The sequence below is a fragment of the Phaethon aethereus genome (assembly GCF_964289735.1).
Source record: "Phaethon aethereus genome assembly, chromosome: 9".
Classification (NCBI taxonomy): domain Eukaryota; kingdom Metazoa; phylum Chordata; class Aves; order Phaethontiformes; family Phaethontidae; genus Phaethon; species Phaethon aethereus.
In genome coordinates, this window is record NC_138585.1 from 10,146,961 (window position 1) to 10,174,662 (window position 27,702).

Consider the following 27,702-nt stretch of genomic DNA (forward strand, 5'->3'; position numbering starts at 1 on the left):
GACATCGCCTGCTGATGGGAAGTAGAGAATAAATCTTCTGCTTTCCTTTGCTTCTATGCATGGCCTTTGGTTTTGCTTTGCTAAACTGCCTTTATCTTGACCCCTGAGGGCTTTTTTCCATCGTATTTTCTCCCCCCTTGCTGAGGAGGGGAGTGACAGAGTGGCTTGGTGGCACTTGGTGTCCAGCCAAGGTCCACCCCACACACACGTAGATCCATATTGGAAATTATGACACTTCTCTCTGCTTTCCCAAAGCACAGAAAATGATTCAGAAGCAATGGGAGACAGTGCCTTGGAGTTTTTTTGTGTGTTGGGTGTCTGATTCTGCATGTCACAGCAAAAACAGAGTCTCTATTTTAAACAGTAGGAAAAAAAAAATGAAAAAACCCCAATTCTTGTCCTCTCTGAAACCCCAGTAAAATTCCAGAAGGGAACAGACAGGAGATCCATTATTATATCTATATTACTGAAAGAAACAGTCAGAAATCTGGCACACAGTGAGTGTGAAATCAGAACAAAAACAAATCTAATCAAACCTTCAGAATAACTGCCCAAATCCAAAAAAAGCAAACCAACAGATTATGTACAAAATGCAAGGTTATGGGGGAGATCAATCTGCCCCTTTCTGCGTGCTTATTGCCATGTTGACTTGTGGTATGTTTACAGACTGACTTGGAATGAGCGAGTTGAATAATGCATTTGTCAAACAGCATAAATATTTTTGCTGCTCAGCCAGCTGGACGTTAACCAACCTATTAATATTTAGTTGATGAATATTCACCCATACAGATGCTTTCATTGGTCTAAGTGCTCCAGCTGAAGTGGGTAGCTCTTCTCCATACCCTATTGAATTCTGAAACGTCTGAGGAAAATAAGCATTTAAGGTGACAATGAAAAAGCATTAAGTGAGATGGGAAGAACACATTTCAGCATGTTGCTGGTAGGTGGCATAATGTGCCAGCTGTCCTCAAGTTTCCAAGATGTGCCAAGTGACCTTAAGGACGTGCTAGTGCTGGCAATCTTACTCCTTTCAAACAATGGCCCAACCAGTGGCTAGTGATGATACTAGAGATCTACGTAGGACATAAAGATATTAGTATAAAACAACCACAGACAAAGCAGCGGTGTAAATGAGGCATGAGAAAATACATTTCAGAGAGACACAAGCAAAAGACATGTGAGAACACACGTGCTTCAAAGGCAAACTTGCTAAGCCAGGATTGCAGCAGGCATGAGTCCTTCCTCTCTTCCTGAAAACACGAGATTGAATAGGAGGAATTATTTAAACCCATTGTAAGGATGCGTGGTATTGTTATAATTGCTTGTTATTCATGGAAAAGCAGTACTATCAGTGCTGAATTGAGAGTCTGTTATTGTACAAAATGCGTCTGCAGAGTGCAAATGTCCTTGGTCTCAGTGTTTGCCCACTAAATAGAAAAGGCAAGTGCAGGGTTGTGGGGGAAGACTTATAAAACATGAGGGGAACGAACATATTCATCTGAGCCAAAAGTAATGGGTTGAGAGATGTTTCCTCAGCCATAAACAGGAAATGTAGGGACAAATATTTTTCTTGGGCAGAAACAGACAGACCCTTTTCTCAGGAAAAGACATTTTCTTGTAGACCAGATGTGGAGTGTTGAACACTGGGGTAGCACACTGGTGTCAGCATGGCTCAGACACAATAACCTTCATCCAGGACTCCCGAGTTGCATGGTCACCTCTGTGTCAGTGTGTTAATAGTAGTAACATGCACTGGAAATCAATGAGGAGCCTTCTGAGAAATGCCTCCATGTGCAATAGCAGAAAGAAAATGAAGTAACTGTAATTTCTGTGCAATTTTCTGGAATAGAGCTTCCTTTAAGGGCAACTTTTACTTCTGTAACTGCCTTGATCCTGGGGAACTGACTTCAGAATTTGCCACTATTGATGTTATGATTTCTCTCCTTTCTTTTTACTTTCTATCTCTCAATTCATTGCCATTAACATCAGATTTCCAAGTATTTTTGGTGTCATTCCAAATCCCCAAGTGCAACAGTGAGGTCACCACTTTTATACACTCCCTCCTTCATTTTCTGGCATTTCATGCTTTCCCTCAGCACCATCAGTCTTTGGGCTACCATCTCCATCAGCTCTGGGATGGAGACATGAAATCAGAAGCTGCTGTAACTCCGTTAATCACTGCTGCATTTTTTGAGTAGAAAAAGGGGGGGAGGGAGCAACAAGAAGGGGGTTTTTATATGCCTCCTGACTATCTGGTGTTTTATGCTCTATACTTCAGCTTCAGAGATGCTCGAGGAGAGAGGCTAGGACATGGGATGGGTTCTGTCTTAATCCCCCTTCTTCTGATCTCAACTTCCGTTCATGATTTAGCCAAATGCCCAAGACTTTAACTAGAAACCAAGCCTGGAGTCTCAGCTTCAAGGGAATCCTGGGTCCACCGTGTTTCAGTTTACTGCAGCAGTAACCCACCTCCTGTTCACTGGTGTATTTTCTTCTCTCTTCCTTCACAGAGCCTAAAGCAAGCTGCAGATTAGGGCGGTCTGCATCCACATCAGGTGTGCCTCCTCCATCCGTTACTCCGCTCAGGCAAGCCAGTGATCTTCAGCCGAGCCAGGTACCATCGTTAGCCAATCGTGAATGACTTCATGTGCTGCAACATGCCAAATGTTTTTCACCTCTGTGTCCGTCATTTGTTACAGTAAATGATTTTTTTTGGTTTTGTCTTTATTTTCTGTGCGTGTGCGTGCATTTTTGTGTGCGCATCTCTCATTGGCAATGAAATTCCACTGGCCACAGCCAGTAGAATTTTCTTTGCTCTTAATTCCTTGTATCCTTTTCCGTCTTCATTCTGTAATAAAAATATAGTAAAATTGTACTGTATGAATTGGCTGGGGGTTTTATTTTTTCATGTTTTCTGTACTTTTTTACTGTCTTTAAAATTTATCAAACTTTGATAAATTTAATCTATGTTTTTATGTAAATTTCTTTTAAATGTCTTGTCTAAAGCACTTGCACCAATGTTTGTCGATGACTTGTACATACCTGACTTCTGCCCAGTTGTACTTTTAATATTTGTGCTAGTCTCACATTTGTTTTGAGCTTAATGCATGATTGTATTACACTGTGATTTATCACTGTTCTGAAAACTGCTCTTACAGCAAGTGATTTTGTTTAGTTAAGGCAGCTAGACTTTCTTCAGCTATAGGCCATGTAACGCTTACAGGACTATTAAATAGTCTACTGTAGTTATATTTACCATATATTGTTAGGAATCAAAAACCAAATCAAAGGGATAATATCTCCTTGTATCTTAAACAGAGATTTTTTTTCCCTCATCAAAAACAAAAATGCTACATAGACCCTTGAGAAAGAAATGAATGTGTTCAGGTTTGGCAAATTTCTGCAACGGCAAGAAAATGGAAAAGAAATAAAGACATGGGAAACCTATACTTACCTTTATTTTATATGCTAATACTGATATTGTATCATTTTGCTGCACAGACCTGTATTATTAGTTTGACAGAACTAACTGTTGAGAGTAGCAATTGAGAGAAGAGGTTTCACTTAAACATAACGTGAATGCCTTCTGTCAAGCTCAGAGCACTCCAGTACTTTATCACTTGTGCATATGGGTATGGGCCTACACATCACTGTGTGTGGGGAGGGTATATGTATGCACAGAGACATAAACATGTATGTATATATGTGCACATACATATATGTACGCACACACACAAACACCCTTATTTAGATGGTGAATTTTTGATTGGCTTTCAGGGAATTAGTCTCCATAATCCTGTTGAATTTCAATGAGATTTGAGTGGAAAGCTCCCTGAGGACTGTTTTGCAATAATCATGTATTTAAGTTGTTTGTAGCTTGGTGAGTTGCTTCTAGAAGGTCTTGCCCAAAGTAGAGACCAGAAGCGAAGATTTACTCAATCCAGACAGCCAGCTACTTGCTAGGAAGGTTATATTTGGGTAGCCTAGTCCATACAGGTTAAAATTCTTTAACCTGCAAAACTGATGCTATCGTATTACTTATAAGCCCTGCTGGGCACAATGCCTAACAGAAAATTGCACGTTTCTAAAGCGTATTTTACATAAGAAAATCAAATCCATAATGGAGATTCAGAATGACAGCCCATTTAAATACCACATCAAGTGTTCCTTCATCTAAGGAAGAAATTAAGGTAATTGTACTTCCAAAGGTTTTGAGCATCCCAGTGTTCATGTACTATATGATTTTTGTTTAAATGGATCTTACAGCAGAACATGATGCTTTGCTGGTTACTCAGTGTCAAAGGCACCTTGGGCGTTTTGAAGGGATTTTAGTCTCTGAGTTTTTACTAAGAACTAAACAATAAATCTTGAAAGCAGAAGCTGATGTGATAGAAGAGATAATGAGCTTCTTAGAAGCTGCAGCCAGGGTTCACTGAAACTGTGGAGGAAAAATTCATATCACTTCATACAGAAGAAAGGAACAAAGATGATAAGAGGAATTTTCAATTATTGTAGAGGGTGATCTTGCTAATTGAATAATGTATGGTATGGACATGGCTTCATGAAAAACAAGAAAAACTGGTAAAAGCTTTCTCTCCCCACAAGTCTTCGCTTCAAGCTGTCAGTCTCTTCCTGTCCATCTATTAAGTTATCATTTATTATGATGGCATAATTTTTTAAAGGTGTGGATTTGACCCTGATTCCAGCAGAATGACAAAAGTCTTCTTATCTCCGTGGCAGATACAAACATTTCTTTGATTGTGTTCGTTATACACCTATTCTATCTTAATGTGCGAATTATCTATGGCAGGTGAAATGTGTTTGGTAATGGCTGGGTTGTTAGCCCATTCTGAATCTGACAGATTGTGGCATACAAGGTAATTGTTTTCACGTGTTGTGGCTATTGATTGTATTGATACTGGTTTCCTTAACGGCATCGTAATCAGCAGTTAGACTTTCCAAAAGATTAAGAGGACGCATCCTGTTATCCACCTCTTTGTTGATGAGATGGGCATAGCTAACATTCATAGAAGGATACAAGATCTGGGAAAGGTCAGTTTACTGTTAATCAGTTTTCTCCAATCATCATGGATCCCAAAGTGATGTTTTTCAAAATGTTGAACTTGGGGAAAAAAACCAGATTTGCAACCGAGCTCTCAAGGCCCGTCATTTTTAATACAGAATCATTCAAGGAAGTGGTGAGGATGCTTAGTAATTAAAAATAGGTCTGATCTAAGGAAACATAAATTATAATTCCAACCAAATATTGGCTAATTATGGAACTATTGACATTTAACTCCCCTATACCTTATTTTCTTGTTTGTTTATTGGTGTAGAAATTGTGAGGATTAACCAGTTAATATTCACGGAACGTATTTATAGTGTATTGGTGGTAAGCATTATAGTGATCACTTACAAATAAAAAGAAAGATATTACAAGCAGGGATGAATTATGTGGCTGGTCTCTGCTGGAGAACACTTCAAAATTCTGTAGTGTAGTGGCAGCCAGAGTTACCAACACACTGAGCATAGAAAGCATGTCGTTCTGTACTTAGTTCTGGTAAATGGTGAGGGCATATTGAAAGAGCTGGTTGCAGGAAGTAACTTTGGGTCAAGTCGTGAATTGACTCAATTTAAACTGGAAGATAAACAGAAGTTTATCTTGGAACTGAAGTTATTGACTGTGTAAAGACAAAGTTTTTAAGGAAGTAGCAGAAGTCAAGTGGAGAGCTTGGAACTGCAGTATGGCTGAAGCATGGAATATATTTGAGCTATGGAAGTGGCAGATAGCTGTATTTCCTAAATACATCTCTTCATACAAATATCCTAAAGAAAGGAGCGTGAGTAGCAGAGAAGTGTTCGAGATATCACAGAACGTAATGCCTTGTAAATGTTCGCTGGTGTTAGCAGAGAGCTCACAGGGAATGGAAAAATGTTCTAGAAAGTACAGTTAAGTTGTATCTTAGAGATAGGAAATGCGTGAATAAAATTAGAAATAGTGAAAGTCCCTCTGAGTTTGGTCTTTATATGGAAATGAAAACAAGGACCAGTTGTTTGTAACCATCCAAGTGGACAGAGGACAGTAGAAGTCAAATACGGTGTGAGGTTTATAAAGTAGAATAAACATGGTCCAAGGATGCCCCAATAAATAACTCATCACCCATATTGCTGGAGCCTCTGTGCTGATGCTTGAGACTTCTGTAGCAGGCATGGTCAGGTGTTTCACCTGCAGTGGTAAATGCTCAGCCATATCAGGGGACCCCCATAATGAACAAAATTGTTCACTCGTGTAAAGCAAGCAGGATTTGGAGTCACGGGTATCACTGTGATACAGTGATGTTTCCCTGCATCCTGTCATTCTCCATATCTTCACCTCAGGGTAACAAAGGATTACACTCTATCGATGGACTCAAAAATCCCTGTCGCACACAGGATACATGTGCACTGAGCATGTCTGTCGCAACAGAAGAAAACGCTTCAAGCAGACTGCACTGTGGAAGTCCCTCTGCTGGAGAGCAGAGCATCTTGCATCCCTATTTCTAATGTACATAAAATCATCTCTAGGCCACTGACGGACTTCTCTGAACCAGTCTTCAGCACACCGAAAAACCACTGGTTTCCATTTTAAGAAAAAGGATCCAATATAACTCTCTGTAGATTTTTTGCGGCAAATGAGGTTTGTTTTTATTAAGATGTAGACATGGATTGGAAAATCGCATGTATTAAAGCTGCAAAGCAGCACAGCAGTGCATGTTTGTAAAAAAGATCCACGATCTGAAGGAAAATACACCCTTTGCAAGCAAAACTCCTGATAATTATAGTGTGGTATTTCAGCTTTTCTGCAAAGCAGAGCCTATTTTCAGACAGATTTCCACAAAACTGTGTACCTTATCTGCAAAGGTGCAGCCTCTCTTCATGCGGCCTGTTAGTTACTGGCTTTTCAGCAGGAAGACAGCACTGTCCTTTACAGTTGCCTCCTGGGGTATGCTATCTCAATTCTGAAGATCTGCATGCCTCTTATGGTCCGATGTCTTCTAGTGGGGAGGACGGGGCGGTGATATCTAGCTCCAATTTAAGCCAGGAAAGAAGATTTAAACTTTACAGTGATGATCAAAGTAAAATCCAGAAGCCATGCTGAGATGAGAAGGAATAACTCAGAGGAGGGAATGAAGATACATGGACAGCTATGAATTAAGGAGCTTCAACTTGCATTGAAGGAATGAAGAAAAGGCTAGAAAATATATCAGAATCGACACTGAAATTTTTTGTGGCATATTTAAAAAAAAAAACGCAGCTCAGTTCATTACTTGCCTGGTATCTGCCAGAGCCCCCAGCAAGTTGAGATGGCATTTTTCTCCCCCAATACGACCCCATCAGTGAACACAACACAGAAGGCCCACGTGATGGAAAAACTAACCATTACCTTCCAAACCTGAAGAAAGCTTTCAGTTTTTTAATGATTTATCTGAATATAATATAGCAAAGGGAAAAGGCCTCCCATTCACAGAATGGACTTGACCACGTAATTACTGTTTTGGACCAAATCCATCAACAGTTTATTTTAGTATGTATCTTTGATAGGCAAGATTTTTTGATACCAGTTGGCTCCTTAAAATTGTATTTAGGTAGATGAATAATAAAAGAGACTTGTAGAAGGACCAAGCGTACTCTTTAGCTGAGATCTACCCTACCTACCTCTGAGATGTCTAAATCAGGGGTATAATGCAGATTCCCCGTGGGTTTTATGAAGAGAGGTGCCCGCAGAGGGGATTCACCTAGCTAAACCCTCAGTGACCATGCAAAGCTGCATCTCTGTTACCACGGATACTCTGGTAATTTATCCTCCTAGTTTAACCACTGCTGCCGGTTGTGGAAAGCTAGCCAGGATCATTCCTGCTCTGCGCGTGTTGGAGGCTCCTGGACATTTACCACAGAACAGACAACAGGCGTTAAATTTCCATTGCTGGAGTCATAGACATTTATACCTTTTCAGTCTCAATCCACGGGTGCCGACTGTCAGGGAGAAGCCATTCGGATGACGCAGCTGGGTCCTACCCGCAGTTAATCTTTGCAGTGACCTGCTTTTGCCATCTTCCCTCCTGCCGGGCTTCGCAGCCAGACTCGCTGGCAGCACCCTGGGGAGGGCAGCGCCCTGAAGTGGTGGGGGGGCGGGGGGGCTGGCGCGGGGTTTTGGTCTTTGACCTCACCGAGGGAGCTGTTGGAAGGCAATGGAGATCCAAGCTTTGCAGGGTCCTTGAAAGCAAGACACCCAGATTTTTCCAGCATAGTTTTCTAATGTCTTAACATCGGTAGGGAAGTAGGAAGCAGATTTGCTACTTTAAATATGCAGCTGGAAGCGGCTTTGTCGTCGTGTTTGTTTCCAGGAGGTCTGAGAGAGGTACAATGCACGCTGGCTTACGTTCAGCAAGAACGTGAGAAAATACCCTCTTTATGGCTTGGGTCTGCGCCCGAGGAGTCCTGGACGAAAATGCACTTTAACAGCTGTTCAAAGTGAACACTTTGGAAGATCCAAAAGGATGAGGAACAGCTTTATGTTTCCCAGAGCCGGGAAGGCAGAGCAGGGTGCCCGCCTGCGCCCGCGCTGCCGTTTCGGCGGGCTGGCAGCCTCCCGCAGGCCGGCGGGCCGCCTCCGCCTGACGAGATCGGGGCTGTTGCGGTCGGGATCGCTGCGCGGCTCCGGCCCGGCGCGTCAGGGCCCGGTGCTGGGAGGGAGACCGGGACCGAGACCGGGACCGCGACCGGGACTGGGCCCACGCGGCCGCACCGCGCGCCGCGCACGAGGCCCCGTTCGGCGTGCCCATGCCGCCGCCTCGCGGCCGCGCGCCGCACCAACCGCGGGTGTCCGCTCCTGCGCGCCCCCGCTGCCGCCCCGCGGTGACGGAGCCTGGGCAGCGGCTGCGACCGTTCGGCTCCTACAGCGACTTCCCCGAGTTTTCCTGGAGGTAAATGATGTGTTTTAGGAAATTCGCAGGGCAAACGCTGTCTTTTAGAAGAGAGGTGTCGGTGCGCTGGGGTTTTTTCTTTCCCTGCTGGCTGGAGGCACACGCGTTGCATCACGGAACCCCTGATGGGCCCTTGTGGGCCCTGCGCCTCGCGGGCCCTTGCAGGCCCTGGCTGCCCGCCCGGCGCGGGCACGGCCTTGCACCACAGCAGCTGGCGGGAGGGAGGGAGGGAGGCTTGCACCGGCCTCGCCCCTTAAACCCCAAATTCTTCCGCACAGCAGCTTACGTAGCGTTCTCTTTAAGACTCAATATTTAGGTGCTAACCGAAATGCAATTAAAACACGCATGTTTTATCACAAAGAAAAATTCTAGCATTAAAACTGATGTGAGATCTTATCCTCGGGCCACTATTACTTAATTTTGTCCTCTAGCTGAAAAATGCCAAACACATATTCTAATTGTTCCATTTTAAAACAAAAGAATGATGGAAGGGAAGTATGACAAAGAAAAAGCTGAGATACATATTTAGCTGCTCTCCACATGCATTCTTGGAGGGCAGTACCCTGTAGTTTAAGTCCAGTATAAGCTTATCGTAAGAAATTTACAAAACTTTAGAAAAATAATTTAGAGTTGAATTTTGACAAGTACTGAGTACACGTCAGCATTGCAGCTCAGTATCTGCCTCATTCCTAAGTTCATGAGTAACTCTGTGCTGGGTCAGTTAAATATCACAAGCCCAGGTCTTAATGTTTCTAGCCTTAGTTGTCTATACAAAACATATTACAGTCTTTGTATGCCTTGTAAGCATTGTGTTTGCCCTGTAATTAATGGATGCAAGAAGGGTAAATTGTTACAATTATGGCTATAATTATTTCTGAAGGCACCTAGACAAAGTACTTCCCCAATGAATTGACATTATCATGCTTTAGTTGGCAAATGTGCATCTGAAAGCATATGGGCTCTGTGCTACTCTGTGAGCATAAACAAAGCATCTGTGCTCTTCTGTTATTCTCAGCTTAAAGTTGCCATTTTCCCCAGCAATAGAGTACAAGACTTCAAAGCAGTCAGTAAACACCCTGCAGTTGTCAGGCATTGTAGCAGGATTGGGTTCCTGACTGCTGCATTTAATGAATTCTCGGGCTGAAAAACGAGCACCTATAAATCAAATTCCGCTGTTCTGTATCTGATCACAGCAATCTTTTTTTAACTTCCATTATATGAAAGAAATACAGTCATTGCAGGTAGATGGAGAACTCTGTAGACTGAAGTACTCTTTCATCCAGTTTGAATACTAGGGAAATGGTAACAGAAAAACCCAACGTGCTAGTAAGAGAATTCATATCTGCTACATAGCATAAGCCCATGTCATTGCTCAGTACTGTAAATCTTTGCTAGATACACTCCTTGATGAATCACAGTCTGAAACTAGCATCAAACTCTAGTGATTCTGCTTTCATGGTTCTAGTAGTGCAGAAGGATTTGCAATGAAGGAGCCAACTTCTGTCATACTTGTTCTCTGGGCCAAAGGGGAAAAAGATCCCCCTGGGCTGCTGGTTGAAGATCTCAGGGGAGGTGCAGTCCCGAATTGCTACTCAAAAGGAATAACTAACTACTGTGCTAATTACCACTCTGGTAATGACTTTCTCTGTCCCTCTTTTTTCCTTTAATTTTCAAAAGTTTTGAAAGACTATTGTGTATTTTGGATGTAGAATAGCAAAACATATGAAACAATTCATGGGATGGTGGCAATCATTTTCTTCTTCTCCCTGTACATAAATGCCAAGTGTTCCCCTTCAGCCAGTGCAATGCCTCTGAGGTCTCTGTGCTCCTAGAGCCAAGATTATGGTTGTTCCTTTTTGATACTTGATCTTTTTCTTCATTCAGAATATATGTCCACAGTGTGGGAACAGTCCCATGCCTCTTGCTCTATAATCAGAGTCCCATGGGGTTTTGGTCTGGACTTTCTATACACTATTTATTGCTTTGGATGGTAGCTTCTATTTTTGCCTGTGAAAGTATTGCCTTAAAGGGACTTAATTACTCCTTACGTTTAACTATCACCTTTAGTAAGGCTTGGGATAGTCACTGGATCCAAAATCTGCTTAATGTTCGCCACTAGGATCTACCACAATAACGTTTGTGGTGGTGTCTAAGAGTCATAGTCATAAATAAGGTCCCTGTGTTGGTAGACAATGTGTATAGAACAAAGACTGTCCTTACCCCAAGGATTTGTAAGCTCAGTGTAATAGAGAAGAAAGTAAGCAGTTGCAGATGGGAGTAGATTGGTAAGTATGTGACTGCCAGGAATTGCTTAAGTTTTGGTTTATGTGAAATTAGAAAGCGCAAAAACTATTTGGGGTGCAATCTGCTGTATCTTTGACAGTGATTTTAATTAGTTTTATATGCCACTAATACAGGGAAATGCATTTGAATGGCTAAAACTGGAAAACCAAGTAAATTTTACAAGGAACATTTTACAAATGATCTCTCTCTCTCAAATGGCCCTCTCATGGAGAAGTCCTGCTCCTCCAGTGGAAAAGTCTTTAGTGCTGTGTAGGCAAAAACAAATGAATGTAGACATAGACTGAATTTTGTGGATGCTGGTTTTGCAAATAGCTGTGACGAGGAAACTCCTCTGGGTCCCACCTGGGAGGATGGACAGACAGACCCCATGGTGGGGTGGGGTACAGAGAGAAACCCTTGGCACAAGCATTTCACTGATGGGACATGGGCCAACTTTCTACCTTGAGATGATGTCTGGATTTGACCAGCGTGTGGCTTGACTGTATTTGAAAATCTGAATCATCCAGAGCCATAGGATTTTGCCTTCTTGTTCAGGCTGAATGTTCACAAGAGTCAGGGAGGAGTCATCACACTGACTGCCACCACCGAGAAAGAAGTGGCGGGGCATGAGCTGTGTCCTGAAGTGTAACACAGCTTCTGGGAAGTTTGCACTGCTAAAAATCCATGGGAGTGTGGATTTCCAAGTATGCTTTTGTGCCTTTATGAAGTGCAGCAGAGCCCCATCCCCACGAGAGGGAGCGGTTGGATTACTTTACACAGTTCTGTTGTTTTCTTGCAAGGACAAGTATCTTGCACACGCGAAGGCAAAATTCTGCTGTCGTCAGTCCAGCTAAATATGCTGTCAACATTTCGGATGAGAGCAACAACAAGAATGTTAATGCTTGAGGGAAGGCTCCACATTGTATTGTGTTGAGTTTCAGCTTGAATCTGGTCTTACATAATCAGTGCATGGGTCCAGAGCAATGCAAAGTGTTTCTAAATATACAAACTGCAAATAGAGAACGCTTATTAAAAAAGAAAGAAAAGAAAATGCGAACCTTGAAGTGGATGGGATTGCCACATCCATCATAACCTCACCTCCAAGGCACTCCTGACTGGTTGGCATGAGAAGCAAATGTGTCAAAGCAATCTTCTGTTGGCAGACAGCCTTGCTGTTGCTGTCCCAAAATCTTTTCTTCAGCATTCAGCTGGGCTGGTCATGCAGCAGAAGCAGGTCACTGCGTTGCTGGGTCCTACTTTGCCAGGGCTCTGATTTAAGAGCATGGGAGAGAGAGTCCATGCTCTGCAGCCCTCACACCACCAAAGTGGCCTCTGATTAACGGCACGCGGCAAGCTAGGCAGAGGTGGATCGGAGCACGCTCGGCTGTCGCAGTAGGTCCCAAGGCCCAAGCATGGCTTTGGTGGCTCTCCTCATACCGCTCAATAGCAGGGGTTTTAGGTACAACAATGATGCATCGGGGAGAAGCGGTGATGGGTGAGGGCAGGTCAGCTGTAGGGAAAGTAATGCCAGAGAAAGAGAGTATCAGAGGTGGGAACAGAGTGACTGGTCTCTGAGCACCAGACCTAGAGTTTGTCTTCATACCTTTCCTCACCCTCAAGTGCCGGCTTGGCTGCCACTATTTCAGCTCTGATGGAAAGAGGGTGGGAGGAAGAATATTCCATTCCCTTACTCTGATCTCTTCTTGTTCTTGCACAGGCTTTGTAAGCTTGCCAGCAGAGTACAGAAAGAGGCTTGTTCTCTCACAGAAGTTGTTGAAACTTTTCAAATACAACAATATTGGGACAAAAAATGAAGGGGTTTCCCTTCCCATTCAACATTTTTTTACTGGTTTTACCTAGTTGTTTCTCAGATTGGGGGTTGCAATTTCTTTAAAAGGCATAGGACAGGAATTAGATCTCATCTGTGTGGTGTGTGGTTTCGGGGTGTTGTTATGTTGTGCCTGGTTTTGATAAGAGTTGGGACGGTGTGTTTCGGTACTTTGAAAAATAGTCCTAGCTCAACAGAGAAATTTATGGGGACAGATGCCACAGCTGATGCAGCACAATGTAGGTGGTTGTTCCCTGGAAGGTGAGGTTCCCTCCAGAGCCCCTGGAAGTTGGTGAGAAGTTAGTGAGAACAGTGTACCTCTGGAGCCTGAGGGCTCGGACATGGGGCAACAGCCAAGCATGGCCTTCCACCCAGACCTTTCTTTTAAGAGTCAGACTTGTACACGGGTATGTAGAATTTAATATGACATACATAGAAACTAATAACTAATATTTCCAATAAAAGACTTGCGCAGGTCAATGAGATGGGGCGATAACACGCCTCAAAAGTCTTACGGCATCTTTGAACACGTGTTCCTAAGCTGTAACTCTTGCAGCTCATAGAACACTGAATCCATGAGATCACTGTCCTGTCCTGCCTACAACAAGAAACTAAAAATTGTTTGGAAGTTCTTCATCTCATTTTTAGCTGCTCTTACAGCATTGTACGTGCTTCTACTAAAAATAGGTAACGACTTACAGTAACACTAAACAAATATGTAATTTATGTGAAATAATTCCAGTCCACACATCAGTAAGTTGCCTATACAGGAATTTAATTTGGTAACATTCCTTCCTCTTCAGGGGATCTCTCTTTAAGGCGTTTCTCATAAATTCACTTATTCTCTTCTAAAACTTGTAAATTCATTTCAAAACTTGTTCTGAGACTTTTGTGTGCAAACAATTAGTTTAGTCACATTAAGAAGGATGCAGTACCAGAACAATAGCAATTTCTAAGTTTATTTCAAATGGTCTTGCAACCACTATTGAAGACATTGTGCCTTGGTTAAAAAAATATTAAAAAAAAAACCCCAACCCAGAAGCATGCAATTTCCTTTTTTTCCCCTTTTCTGTGCGTATTTATGTTTAACTCAGGGCAAGAATTTTATAATATTCTTAAAGGAAAAAAACAGAAATAAAAATGGCATGAATTCATGAAAGCATGGGTTTATGTATAGGCATTCTCTGTAAATGAACCAAACATTCTGTATTCTAAGTAGAACAACCTTATTTGTCTGCCCATACGCATTCCAGTTACCTCCATGCACTCCCACTTGTCTTACCTTTTTTGTATATGAACTGAATGTATTGTACCATGTTTCTGTTCGAAGTGTGTGTGCCTGGTGCATAAAACACGGCACGGAACAGCAAGGTTTTCCCCACTGTCTGTGTTAAGTCACAAACCATCCAAGCTTTGTTCTCATGGTTGTCACCATTTCATCAGAATCTTTCGGTGTTTGTATAGCCTTATACAGTATATTGCACTTACTGTACCTGTATAGTATCTTGTCTGTATACTGTATGGACATAAATGTGTATATTCACTCATGTATGTATGTATAGTATGTTTATATATCTCTGTATATGTATGTGTGTTTGTTCATAGTATTTCACTAGAAATGTGTGGCTATTCATATACATTACATGTATGCCAATTATAAAAAGGTATGAATGCCAGCACCCACTTTTGATAACCTACTTTTATTCTCATTTTGTCTTGTTAAACAATGAAAATAAAAATGTCATGTATTTTAAATGAGAACTTTAAAAGATTATTATTTTTACTAATTTTAAGGTTTCCAGTTCTTCAGAAAAATTATTTGAACAGATCCAAAATTGCAGATATTTGTGTTTCTCATGACAGTTTTCTGTGATTGAAAAATGTTTGGTAATGGCCCACACTGTGTAGTTTTGGTTCTCTGTATGGTATGCTGGTCAAGTGCTCCTAGGTTTAGAAATGCCCTTAACCATCCGGATGCTCGTGCTGCAAATCCCAAGTCTGTTCACATGAAGGACTTGCAATAAACCTAGGGGGTGACCCACGTCTATAATGTCTTGCGCATATAAATACTGGATATAGAAGGGCCTTAGGCTGGAAAGAAAAGTTTCGGTGCAGGTGAGCCTTAGGAGCAGGTGAAGATATGTATCATACTTTATGAGTCAGTTTTAAGGGAACATTACAGGCACTATTTGTCAGACCTCTTATGCTTTGCAGTCCACAGCAGCATATAATTGCCAATTGATTAGGCATTTATTAAAACAGCTAGTTATTTATTAGCCCTTTGTAAAATTATTCTTAATCACCACACAACTGTATGTTGGCTCAGTTATCTGGCCTTGAGGCAGCAAAGCACTGGCTTATCTTAAATAGCAAAATATCCCTGTAAATCAAGGGGATGACTGATACGTATTTTCCAGTTGAGCAGGTGTTTAAGTTATTCACTGAATCGGAATTGCAGTGATAATCATAGTGTTTCCCTGTGAGACCTGGGAGGGATAAATTTGCTTCCTTTACAGTTAATTTTATCATTGTATTAGCTTGTCCAGCCAGACCAGTCTCAGCGCATCATAAGTTACTGCAGCAGAGTGGCAGCAGCTACTCAGAAAAATCTCAGAAAACAGATCTTTATGCAGGAAATACTAAGGAACTTGTAGGATGACAGAGCCATTGCTAGGAAGAGCCTTCACCCCAACTAAAAGCCCATAATAGAAAATGCTTTTCATTTTTTAAGTTGAAGTTACAGGGTTAAATTCTGACTTCAGTCACGTCAACAGCAAATTCCCATTTCACTCATAAGCTGTAACTGGAATGTCGAAGGAATGCTTTCCCTCGACAAAAAGTAGGATGAGGAAAGGACACATTCCACTAATGCAGCCGTGTTTATGGGCCAGTAGCCTGATCTTAAACCTTTGCAAGGCAGTGGCAATTAGTGGACTCTTGGGTTCGGTTGGCCCATCTCTTTTTTTGCAGTCTGAAAAAGCAAATTTACTACCTGGGGTTTATAATCACAATTGTATAATTCCCAACAGAAAAGAATAAAAATGAGAAAAGACAATAGCAATATGTATTTTTTAAATTAATATTGGTCAGATCATGGCTCTTGCTTGATTTCTGCAGCAAACTTTAAAAAGCAAACATAATCAGAGAAAAACAGCACTCTCTTGCTGGCGGACAATTTGTTTGCTTATGTTACAGGTGGTATGTGTGTATAGGTTAACAAGACACTGAATGTTTTGTTTGCCTTGCACTGTCATTAGCCACGCCATTTAAGATGGATATTTAAATTTCCTTCCTGCCCTGGAAACCTGACCTTGAATTCAACCCATGGCATAGGCTCAGTGGAGTTTGCCTGGTCACTCCATGGGTGGGAGCCCACGAGCAAAGCCCTGGTGCAGCAGACCGTGCTCGTGGTTTAGTGTGTTGCAGTCTTCTCAATGAGTTAATGCCGAGACAATGTCACACGTCGTATCAGCCAGTGCCACCCTTCTGGAGAGTGCCTTTTAAACAGAAAAACAGAAAGAAGATACAGGGAATGGCTGCACCCAATAAATCCCATTTTCTAAAGCATTCAGATGCCGGTCTTAGTTTCTTGCCTGTATCTCAGCTATTCTGCATGTCAGGAAATCATGTCTGTATTAGATTTGGGTACTATATTCTTTAGCAGTTCCTGATATAAATGAAATTGCATGATGTTGCTGTGAGGGTAGAGCAAATGTGGTATTTCATACTAAGGCAGGCTCTTACATGTTTGGATCCTTTAGAAACTCTCAGTTTATAACTAGTAACTGTTCATTAACTGCATTTCAAATTGGAGTTAGAAATTAATTATAAATGGAGATCTCTGTCTTTTAATCATGTTTTTACACATCTTTAAAAAGGAAGATGTGACCACCTACAAGAATATGATCATCTCTGTACATTCAGTGTTGTTTTCATTCATGCTTTCCTAAACTTCTTTCCCCCCATACCATCAGTACAATACTTGAGAAATGGCATTTAATCTAGGAAAATTATCGACTCAATTTCACTATCAAAAAGGAGAAACATAAGAGCATATTTCAAAATTTCTCATCTGTAAAGCAACTTCACAGTCTGTAACTATTTGTGTGTTTAGATCACCTAATGCAAAACAAGAGGAATTGAAGGCACCACTACTTTTGATGCTGAGGCATTCTCCTTCCATACATTATTTTAATAATTTTATACTTTTTTTAATTTTAAAATTATTCATGTGACCATTTTCTTGAAAATGCTAGAGAAATAGGAAGACTTAGGGGCTTTGCTGGCAAACTGGTGTGGTGAGGTTCTTCAGCTGTCACAGCAGTAAAGGTTAGTTAAATCTTGAGTTCTAGCAGTGACTTCAGGTAGGAAGAGCACTGAAGCTCATGTACGTGTTTTGAGCTGGGAAAAAACGAGGTCAAATAAAATGGGAAAACTAATGGAATTTGTGGTGTCCCCACATGTCACATTTTTGTAACATTAGGATTGACCTCTATGTCCACTTTCTTGTAGTTCTTGGTTCTTCCAACGTCTTGGACTCGTTTCCACTCATTTTCATTCTTCCCTATTCAATTTCTGGGTCCTTCTTGGCCTCCAGCAGGTGACCAGAAGCAATATCTAGAGCATGCGCCCTGCTGCCTTCAGCCCCCTGATACATCAGAGCTTTTGCAGTCTGCTGGCCTTGGGTCCAGAGGAGGAAAAGGTCTTACCCACCAGCAGCTCTCACTGCTCCATGCCACCTCTTAACTCAAAGAGGGACAGGCTGTTCATCTCAGTATGAGATTTAGAATCTGGCAGATTTTCAAAACCACCATTATTTAGAGTAAGAAACACGAATTACAGGTGTGTGGTGCTGTGGATGTGGTTACTCAGTCATAGGCAGGGTCAGCTGTAGTGGTCACTGAGGTTGCTGCCTCAAACTATCCTACTGTTTTAAGGCTGGTTCATGAGTAAAGGCACACATGCAACAGAGCAGCAACCTCCAGCAAGGGGAGGAGGTGGGGAGACAGGGTTAGTAACCTCTCAAGGAAGTCTAGGACATGAGAGTGTTACCCTGCAGGTGCTGTACTGCAAAATGCAGTTAGCAGGAGATCTCTGTATCGCTGAACTCCAGCAAAGTATTCGTCCTTTGTCCCTCCTGTGATTGACCTAATACAATATTGAATCTTCCTTTCTACAGTGAACAACAGGATGTATCATGGTGGGTTACTTGAGTTCTGCATTTATTGCTTAGCAAAGGCATAGAATCAGCTTTGATTTTTCATGAGTGGTATCAACACGAATGCAATTTTGATGATCCACTGCATAAATGAGACACATGAGACAACTTTACATGCTATTGCTAATATGAGTTACTTTACAGGCTCTTACATTAAACATACTAGCATTTACAGGATGTGTTAACTAACAGTAGATAAGGTAATACATTACAGACAGTTGTTTGGTGTTAAAAAAAAAGCTTAGATGAGAAGAATACATTTTTCCAAATAAGATAATAATGCAAGGTCAGGAAGATCTATAGCTACACTGACTGCCAGTGTAAAAATGGAAAGCAGGACAGTGAATTTATCATTTAAAATTTGCTTTATTGATAGCCTCAGCAATAATCCGAGGGTTACCGGAAAACTCAAGGCACAGGAGTATATGCAGGGCTGGTTCTGTATAAAGTAACTGTGACATTTAGTAATTGGAAGCAATGAATCATGAAACTGGAGGTCTGGAATCAGAGGTGCTGAAGGTTTACTAACCATTTGCTAATTTAATTTTAGGATAAGTCTTAATTGCTCATAATCTTGACTCTTTGGGAATTCCTGGAGTTCCAAAGATTCTTGTCAGTAGTTTTTAAGTGGTGAATTAGTAAGGCCATAGAGAGCAAGACAAGGTAATAAGTCTTTTAGTGAGTCCTGTGTTTGAAAAAAGGTGTCCAGAGTTTTCTTACGATACTGCATCGTATAATTCCATGAAGTGGTAGAACAGTTTTTACAGGGACTCTACTTTTCTTTTTTTTTTCAGTAGTAGTATCATTTGTAAGAAGATACATTTCCAGAAGTGTAGAAATTTAGAATAATGTAAGTCAAAACATTAAACACCGCAATTCAAATGTTACAATCCTAAAATGTGATGCATATGCAGTTGCATAGGTTGAAATAGCAGGTCTTTTAACGTTAACCATACAGGGTAAGATTACAAAGTGCTCCTTCCCACCCAACTATTTTGCCAAAATTAAGACTAGTGTGCTGGGGGAAATCTTTCCCAAGTGCTTAGAGGGAAAATAGACGTGTTACTTGTGTCCCTTAAAAAGAAGAATTTGTGAAGGGCTGGAAGGTGTAGTTGGTGTAGCGCTTCGCACCTTGCGTGTGTTTGTGCTTGTGTTGCGAGTACGTGAATGCACGGGATCATTCTAATGTGGTTGCTGGCATCACACCTTCTAGAAAACACCTCAGACACTTCTAGAGAAGAACTTGCACTTACGTTATCCAGTGTCCCCGGGGAGTGTTACCATGCACTACGAATTGCATGGAGAGTGTCTGCTTTCACAGCTTACCTCGCACATCTTGCGTGTTCCTGAACACACTGTTACTTTTAATCACCTTTGTATTAATAATCAATTGTTGTTTTGAATTTAACAGTAACAGGAGAACATGTTACTAGTACAGAGCTATATGAACGACTAACTATCCTGGGCCAAATTACCCTTTCTTTCATGTCAATATTATTCCAGAGTACCTCTGTCAGAGAGAAAGGAACAACTGTAGGTCTAGCCTGTGGTTGTACCCTCACTTACCGATTTTTGCAGCCATTGGAAGTAACAACATTCAACTGTAGTGCAATGGTTATAGCTAACGGTTAGGAAAAGAAATCTTGTCCAACATAATTTTCCAAGTGCTCTTCCGAAGGCTTTTTAAATCATTTTAAGTTTTTTTTACTATTTGTTTGAACAAAGTGTAGTCAAATTCTTGGACCCATGAAGTCAGCTGGTACATTCCTGTTGGCTTCAAATGGGTGAGGATCTCACTGCTCAGATTTTATGAAACCTGACTCTGGCTGAACTCCTGCCTTGGACAACTCCCCTTTTGTGAACATGCGCTGAGAGAACCTCCAGGCCAAGTTAAGAGTGTCAGAGAGCAGACTGTGAACTAACTGTTGCTACTTAACATAGCCCTCCACCACTTGCACGCGTGGCGCACGACTGCCTTCCAGGAGTGGGATTTCACACCCTCCCGAGTGGAAGAACCTTACCCAGCCGGATGGCTGGGCCCCACCTGCACCAGAGAAAGTGCCGTCAACAGTTTCAGTGGGAAAGAGAATTTGGAAACTCCTGTCTGAGAACAGGCAAGAGGGAGGGAGTACCTTTTCCTCCCAGAGGATGGTAAGTGGCTTTCAGAAAGCCTTTCTTTTTCACTTACTGTAGCCTGCCAAAACAAACCAGCATGCTTGGCACTGCTGAATGATGTATAGCACCGCACACAGATTGCACTGTTCGAGATCATTTTGTTGACAGATCCAGGAGATATTTCTAATAATCTCCAAATGTTGCTGATATTTTTTATTTAATTATATTTTGCGTTGGTTTAAGATCACTTTTTTATAGCCTCACATCAGCTTTCATTTTATCTGTGATATGCAGTTGTCACAAAGAAAAGGGTATTTGTGCATGACATCCATCATCACATATGTGTGATGTAGTTTTCCCCATCCCTCCTGTAAATGAAAAGTTAGCCCCTCTGCCAATCCAGCTGGGGGGGGGCGACACTCACAAGGGCCAGAAGAGAACAGCATCTTCCTCAGCCCCATAACCTCCGCAATTTCAGCACAGCGAGTGGGAACCTATAGTACTAGGAAAAAATTACGGAAGCACCACTGAATCACCACAGAATCGTGGGGCTCTCTTATTGCCCAGGGCTTCCAATTTCGCTTCAAACAAACCAGCAGCATTAAAGATAGGCAAACCAAGTGCTTACCAGCCAAAATGTCACAAGGAGAAACAGCTGAATGGGATATGGTGTTGTCTGAAGCCCTCATGTAAACTATAGTGGAAAATATTTTTTAGGTCATTAAAAGTTCATACAGCACAAAAAAAAAGCCCCACTCATAGAAATGTCCAGAGCATTAAATGGTGAATTCAAATATTAGAAAAGCTTCCTCAAAAGTGAATGAAAACTGTCAGCATTTTCTAACTTTGTGACCACTAATAGAGCTGACTACAGTATTTCAAATATTTCTTCTCCCCCATGGCATTTTTTGCAGCACATATTTTCATGGGCACTTGTATGAAAAATTATAGTGTACCTTTCAATGATAGGTTTCCTGGAACACCTCTCAGCACCAGGAATTAGCATGACTTTATCCTGCCTAGATTTCTGCCTTGAGGCCTGACATCAGAGGAGCAGAATTGCTCCTGGCACTTACTCTTCTTTCCTCCCGGTGCAGGCAGGAGTGCAGGGCTCCTGCCTGCCTGGCGCACGGGGCTCGCGATTAAAAGTTATATGGGGATGTTGAAGACAAGAGGATATGCGTGTGACTTACGTAGCATATACATCTTTTACCGAGAGAGCGCATTATCTATATATGTATTTATCAATTTATCTGTCACACATGAGCAAGTAAAATTTATCTCACCTAAGTGTCCCAGGCCTGGTGCTGAGGATTTTTCACTCTATAACTTCAGTCCTGCTCCCAGATTTTTCTTTTAACACCCCTGATATTTTTCATTTGGAAAGGCTACGCTGCACGTGATCATTTGGTTTGTATATAACTTAAAGGTGTTGCTGTATTTTTTTCAGTAGCATACACATGTTCAGTAACTTACCAGACCAGCTTGTGCACTGTACTGATGCACTTTGCCTGGTGCTCCTCATGGTCGAAGTCCAGTTCGTAAAGGGCCAGAAAGTTATCTCTCATATTGTGAATAGTTGCCAAGAAAAAGGTACAAGATGTTTGCTACACCTAGTGACCACAGCTAGAAGTTGCATAAAATTGTGTCCACCAGTAGCTGCTTAACTGTAGTACTGAAGAATATTTTTTTCTCTCTCTTTTCCATCTGTAACTATTATTCTCTTTGCCAAACCAAACTAACCTGCTTAGTTAAGAAAAAGGGAAGAACTATCTTCATTTTCATTTCTTTTTCTTGCTTTAAACGCCCATATTTTGATCATGTGAATGATTTGTGAATCTGCTGGTGCAGGCTGCCGCGGCACAGCACGGGCTGGAGCTGCTCCGGCATCGTTCTGTGAGCAGCGGTGGGGGTGCCCGGGGCTGGGGCAGAGCCCGTGCCAGGGCAACAGAAAACAGAAATAGTCTGCTGTGACACTAGGGAGTTCCTGGCAGCGTGAGTCATTGTCTGTTCCCCAAAGCCTGTTTTGAGTTTTCCTTGGGATGAAGAGCTTTCCTCAGTAAATTCTGATGTGGCAGAGAGCTACAGGGTGTACTGACCTCTGGCTCCAGGTCCTGTTCTCCAAGAGCGACTGAACTGTAGATGTTCTGCCTCTCAAACTTCTGCTCCAAGACAGTTCTGTGATCTAGCTTGGGGCAATCTAATTTAAGCAATACATATATTTGTAAACCATCAGGACTGCTATTTTCCGGAATAATTCAAAATTTCAGTCCCGTGAGGTAAGAAGGAACAAAGACAGGCTTGCTGCTAATGGAGGCGCCGACACACAGACATGTACCCGTTGCGCATTGCAGAGAAGGGAACTAGTTTGTCTACTTTGTTTCTCAGATCTTCACAAAGCATTAAAACACTCACCAGAAGTGATCTTTTTTTACTTAGAAAGGTTTTCTTAGACAAAACATTTTGCATTGTTTTGAGGATGTGTAAAGTTGTTGTTGTCATTTCTTAGTTGAAAGACAGTTTTATAATATTACTTCTTGTTCTGTGGCACTGCCAACATAGAATCTGAGCGTATGTAACAGATCTTAATAAAATTCACTTCCAATGTTTTGGGAGTAAAAATATCAGAAAAATAAGGGCAGATAGTAGAAGTAAGGTGGCAACATAGACGGATTTCTCCTAAGGCCTTCAAGAAAGTTGGTGATTGAAACTATATTGAAGAATTCAGTTTTGCATAGTGGAAGAAGTTTCTTACTTTTTGTTGATGAAGTTCAAGTTTGGAACAAACATTCACTTTAAAGCATATTTTTGAGGAAAACTTGAGATTAATGAATAATTGAAGGATTAGTGTGTTTACCAGGAACTCATGAGACATCCTCATTTATACTTGCACTCAGTCATGTTCAGATGAGAGAATATATCCGACCACCCTACATTCCTGTGCGGTTCCTACACACCAGGTTATCATGCAGCTTTTACCGCCTGCTTAGGAGCAAGGATTTCAGCCTACCTCCAACACCTCCTAGGTGAATGTCCAAACTTCTGGGCCTTTGGCTGGTGTTCTCCTTCACTCTTTTGCTCTGATTTTGAACAAAAATTGTGTCTTAGACCCCAGATAATTTAAAGAGTAAAAATTCCATCAAAACAAAAATTCACGTACAATCAGCAGATTTCATAATTCAAAGGAGAGTATGGGACATAGTACCTGGAGTCTGCAGGAGATCCCTGCTTACAATCCTAGTGTTAGCTGCTGGCTCTTTCTTCCCTTTTCAGTAAGAACAGGCTTTGGGCCAAGACTCTTTGATCAACACCAACTTTGCTTCTCTTGTGCTGTGTCTCGTTGGCTGTTACCTCCAGTGCTGGTGGGGTTTATGCCTGTCTGCCTAACATCTATATCTGCAGCCAAGCTCTGACATGCTGCAGTATGTGTATCATTGCTTATGTGCTATGGGATCTTTCAGGAATGGGAGAGCCATGTAGCTGTATAAAATTATGAATGTTCCACTTCGTTCTATAAATTAACTTGTAACATCATTAACTGTTGTGCCTCTCACACTGAACAAATCCCATGTTATGATATAGCAGTGATATTAACAACCTGGTGCATGACCAGAGGAGCAGGCTGAAGCCAGAAAGGAGGGAGGATATGAAAAAAATTAATACTGGAGCTAAGCATGAGCAGCATCAGTTCAGCAGTCACAGGAAGGATTAGGCCTAAGTCTGCAGCATTAAACACATTAGCTTTAAACACCTCAGTAGCCCTACTGAAGTCATCAAGGGTTACTGCTGTGATTAAACAGCTGGGTTGAGTGCTGGCTTGTGAGCCTTAGCGCCTGTGATTTGTCTAGGACACACTGAAAATTAGTTAACGCTCTTTGGGATTTCATATTAGCAACATGGTTATTGTCATAGCTGTAGTGCATTGATGTACAAACTGGTGATTTCCTCTTAGGTCTGGCACGCACTCTAGTTCGGTGCATTTTTATTTTGTTGCACATTAACACTAGAACTGGGCAAAAATACCAAATAAACCTCTTTAACCCTTGTTCTCACTTCTAAGCTTTTTTCCCAAGCTTTTCAACATCATGTGTTCACTTATTTTAGGATATGAGTTTGCACATACTAGCTCCCCACTTTCATGCTGCACATACCACTACCTGAATGCAGTCACAGGAGAGGAATGTACCACATGAATGGTACATCTAAGAAGATGCGGGTATGAAAGACTTAGCAATCAAACAAAAATAACATTTAAAAAGTCACAAGTAGTCTTGAAAATCTGTGTCTGGGAAAGTGGAAGAACATAATAAATGATTCACTAACTGCTATACAATATGGTGGCCAGTATAAAAAGGATTTTGGAGCTGCCTACACTTGGGATTATTTTAGGGGCTGTTTTGCAGGGGGTGGCAGAGTGTCTGTGTAGCCGATACATTCTGCAGCACCCTTTCTATCTTTGGGAAGTTGCAACTGGTATTTTGGAGCTTAGCACGTCAAAATCCTGCTTCAGTCCCCTAGAGTCCCGTGAAGGAGATTAGCGACCAGAAGATACTGTGTTGGCAACGGCACTGCGTGTAGTACAGGGGTGGGAGTCGGGGTGACGTGGATGTAACACCCTCACGGTGACTGTCGTACGTGCTGCGGGTGGTGCGTGTCGCGCACGGTGACTGGAGCACACAGCGTACCGTGAGGATTTGGTACTAGCACGTGCTCTGCTTACTTACATGATGGGTTAGAAAAGAGAAGCATTTCCTGATGTCCAGAAGAGGAAACACGCACTCAAGCACTCTTGTTGTCAAATCCAGCCCAGAAGCTGGTGTGCTGTGAATATTTTGTCTAATGAATTATGTGCAGACACTGTCCCTGTCCTGCCCCACATAGAAGAACCCAGCAAAATGAAGACACTGCTGCGTAAGTACAGACCTGTCACCGATGAGTAGAGTGGCAGGAAATCTGCCTCAGGTAGAGCAGTGTCCAAAGACCTGCGAAGTCACGCCGGGGGGCAGCGAGGAGTATATCCCGTTCAGTTGGGGACTTTTGGACCAGGCCTGGTCACCCAAAGAGAGAAAGTCTCACGTGCCTCACCTACGCCGCAGTAAATTAAAAGCAAGGATTTGATTAGGAAGAGCAGGCGCAGTAGGCCTCCAGAAGACTTTTAGCTGAGCCATTCAGGAGGACGTGCTGCAGATGCATTACCTGTGTGATTCTAAATTCATAAGAACATTCAAGAACAAAATTGATGTTGTGGTTTAAACTTGTTGTACTCAAAGTACTAGCTAATATATAAGGTAAGCATGGTTTTGTTTCAGTATAAAGAAAGGTAATTCCATCTGAAATTCTTTTGTCCTGAGCTACCCCTTTAAAACCTTTTTCTACAAAGATATTTGAGAAAACATGCACATTTCTGTATTCTGTTTATTTTTTTGTTTGAGCACATCATTTATTATTACTTTTTCTGGAAGGCTTGTTCACGTTTATTCCTTTTTCTTTGTTTCCTGCTATAAATCCGAACATTTTCTCTATCTTTTTATCAGTAAATGCTAAATACGCTTCAAGCTGACCACAAAAACTACCAAGATCAATGGAAGTTTCTATACTGGCTTCTAAGAAGACCAGTCCCCGGTTCTAGGAACCTGCTGTATGCCCACATTTGACATTCTAAGATTTGTGAATGAAAGGCGTATGCATTATTAAATGTATGCAAATAATCTTAAAAATAAACATACGTTTCCTTCATGAATCATAAAACACTGCCAAAGTATTACTGCACATGTGCATTTTCATGACACAATCAGAGATGTACTTGGACAGGCCCTGCGAGTGTATGGCGTGCATTTACTTACACACAAATCCTTAATTTGTGACTAATGTGGAAAATAAATGTTGGGAGACTCAAGACATCAATTTGCAAAGCAAGTATCGAGAGGAAGTTTTCTCATTTGCAGGTATACAGTGTGTCATCCAAATACAATGAGCCCTTTCAGGGTAGTTTAGCATTGGTGATTTTGGTTCCAATGAAAGCCTTTGAAGACACACAGGTTTTCCATTATGTGAGCACCCCACTGAACTCAAATGGAGCCACATTCTCAGGCTTCAGAGAGGCTGTGACATGCACTTACAATTAAACATATGCTAACCTCCTTTTTTGGATCAGGATCATGTTTTCAAATAGTCTACGTGCATGAAAACATGGAGCTTCTAAACTCTTGGTGCCTTCCAGTTAATGAAATATCATCACAGAGTAGGATAGGTTAATCCATATAATGCGTATGGAGTTCATTAAATCATTTTAAAAAAATTAAACACAGAGTTATATTTAGCTTGGTACTCAGAAGTGTTAACACCATGCTTTTAAGGTGACAGATTGGATTTGGAGAGCAATATAAAACATGGGTTTCATTGTATAGAATTTTTTATTTCCATAACTTAAAGACGTTAAGATCCATGTGCCTTTTTAAGATCTATTCTATCATTTAAAATCCAACCAGTACTAGTTTGCCGAAAACATTTATCTTTATTAGCTTTCAGTGCTCTGGAGAAGTTAAAAAGGGGACCTTTTATTACCCTTGTTTTTTTCTTAAAGTAGTAGTTAAAAGTAAAGACTGACTTTGTTTCCATCATTGGCATAGAGATTTTTTTAGTCATCAAACAAATTAGAGTGTTTCAAACAAGAGTAATATTAACCTTGCAGAGAAACAACATATTCAATCTTTGCCCAAATAGTTATTTGTATGCTTTTTTCCTTCTTTTCTTTTCCCTTCTTTTCTTTCTTTCCCTGCCCCCCCGCAATAGGTGACGTGTATGCAGTGGTTGCAAGGGGACCATACAATGCTGGATATGATTGAGAAAAAACGCTGCCTCTGCAAAGAAATAAAAGCTCGACAGAAATCAGAAAAAGGACTCTGCAAACAGGATAGCATGCCTATTTTGCCGAGTTGGAAAAAGAATACCGGGACCAAGAAATACAGCCCTCCTCCTTATTCCAAACAACAAACTGTTTTCTGGGACACTGCAATTTGACAGGCGTGTGGAGGATGCCCTCTCCACTGTGTTGCACCGTGCACAGGTAGCCTGCTTTCTTAATAAGGCAAAGGCTCTAACCTAAGACTTACCTGCAGGTGGTGAACTTCCTAGGAAAAAACCACACCGATACAGTGCTCACCTGTCAATCAAGAGAGAGATTTAAGTTTCTGACTGGATTAAGGCATACATATTTATCCAAGATTTTTTTGGATCCAGAAGATATCAAAATGTAAATATTTCGCCAATATATTGAAAACACCCAAACTAATACA

At 41.5% G+C, this 27,702-nt stretch overlaps 1 protein-coding gene across 1 annotated transcript in view; it reads left to right on the forward strand.

The window, feature by feature from the left end:
* The window catches only part of NYAP2 (neuronal tyrosine-phosphorylated phosphoinositide-3-kinase adaptor 2), a gene marked incomplete at its 3' end in the record, with an annotated part of 134,449 nt that extends 107,022 nt beyond the window's left edge, over positions 1-27,427 (forward strand). The window contains exons 5-6 of the mRNA XM_082003492.1: positions 2,511-2,614; positions 27,200-27,427. Of these exons, the coding sequence (XP_081859618.1) occupies positions 2,511-2,614; positions 27,200-27,427 (332 nt within the window). The remainder of the gene's footprint in view (positions 1-2,510; positions 2,615-27,199) is intronic.
* Positions 27,428-27,702: the final 275 nt, after the last annotated feature.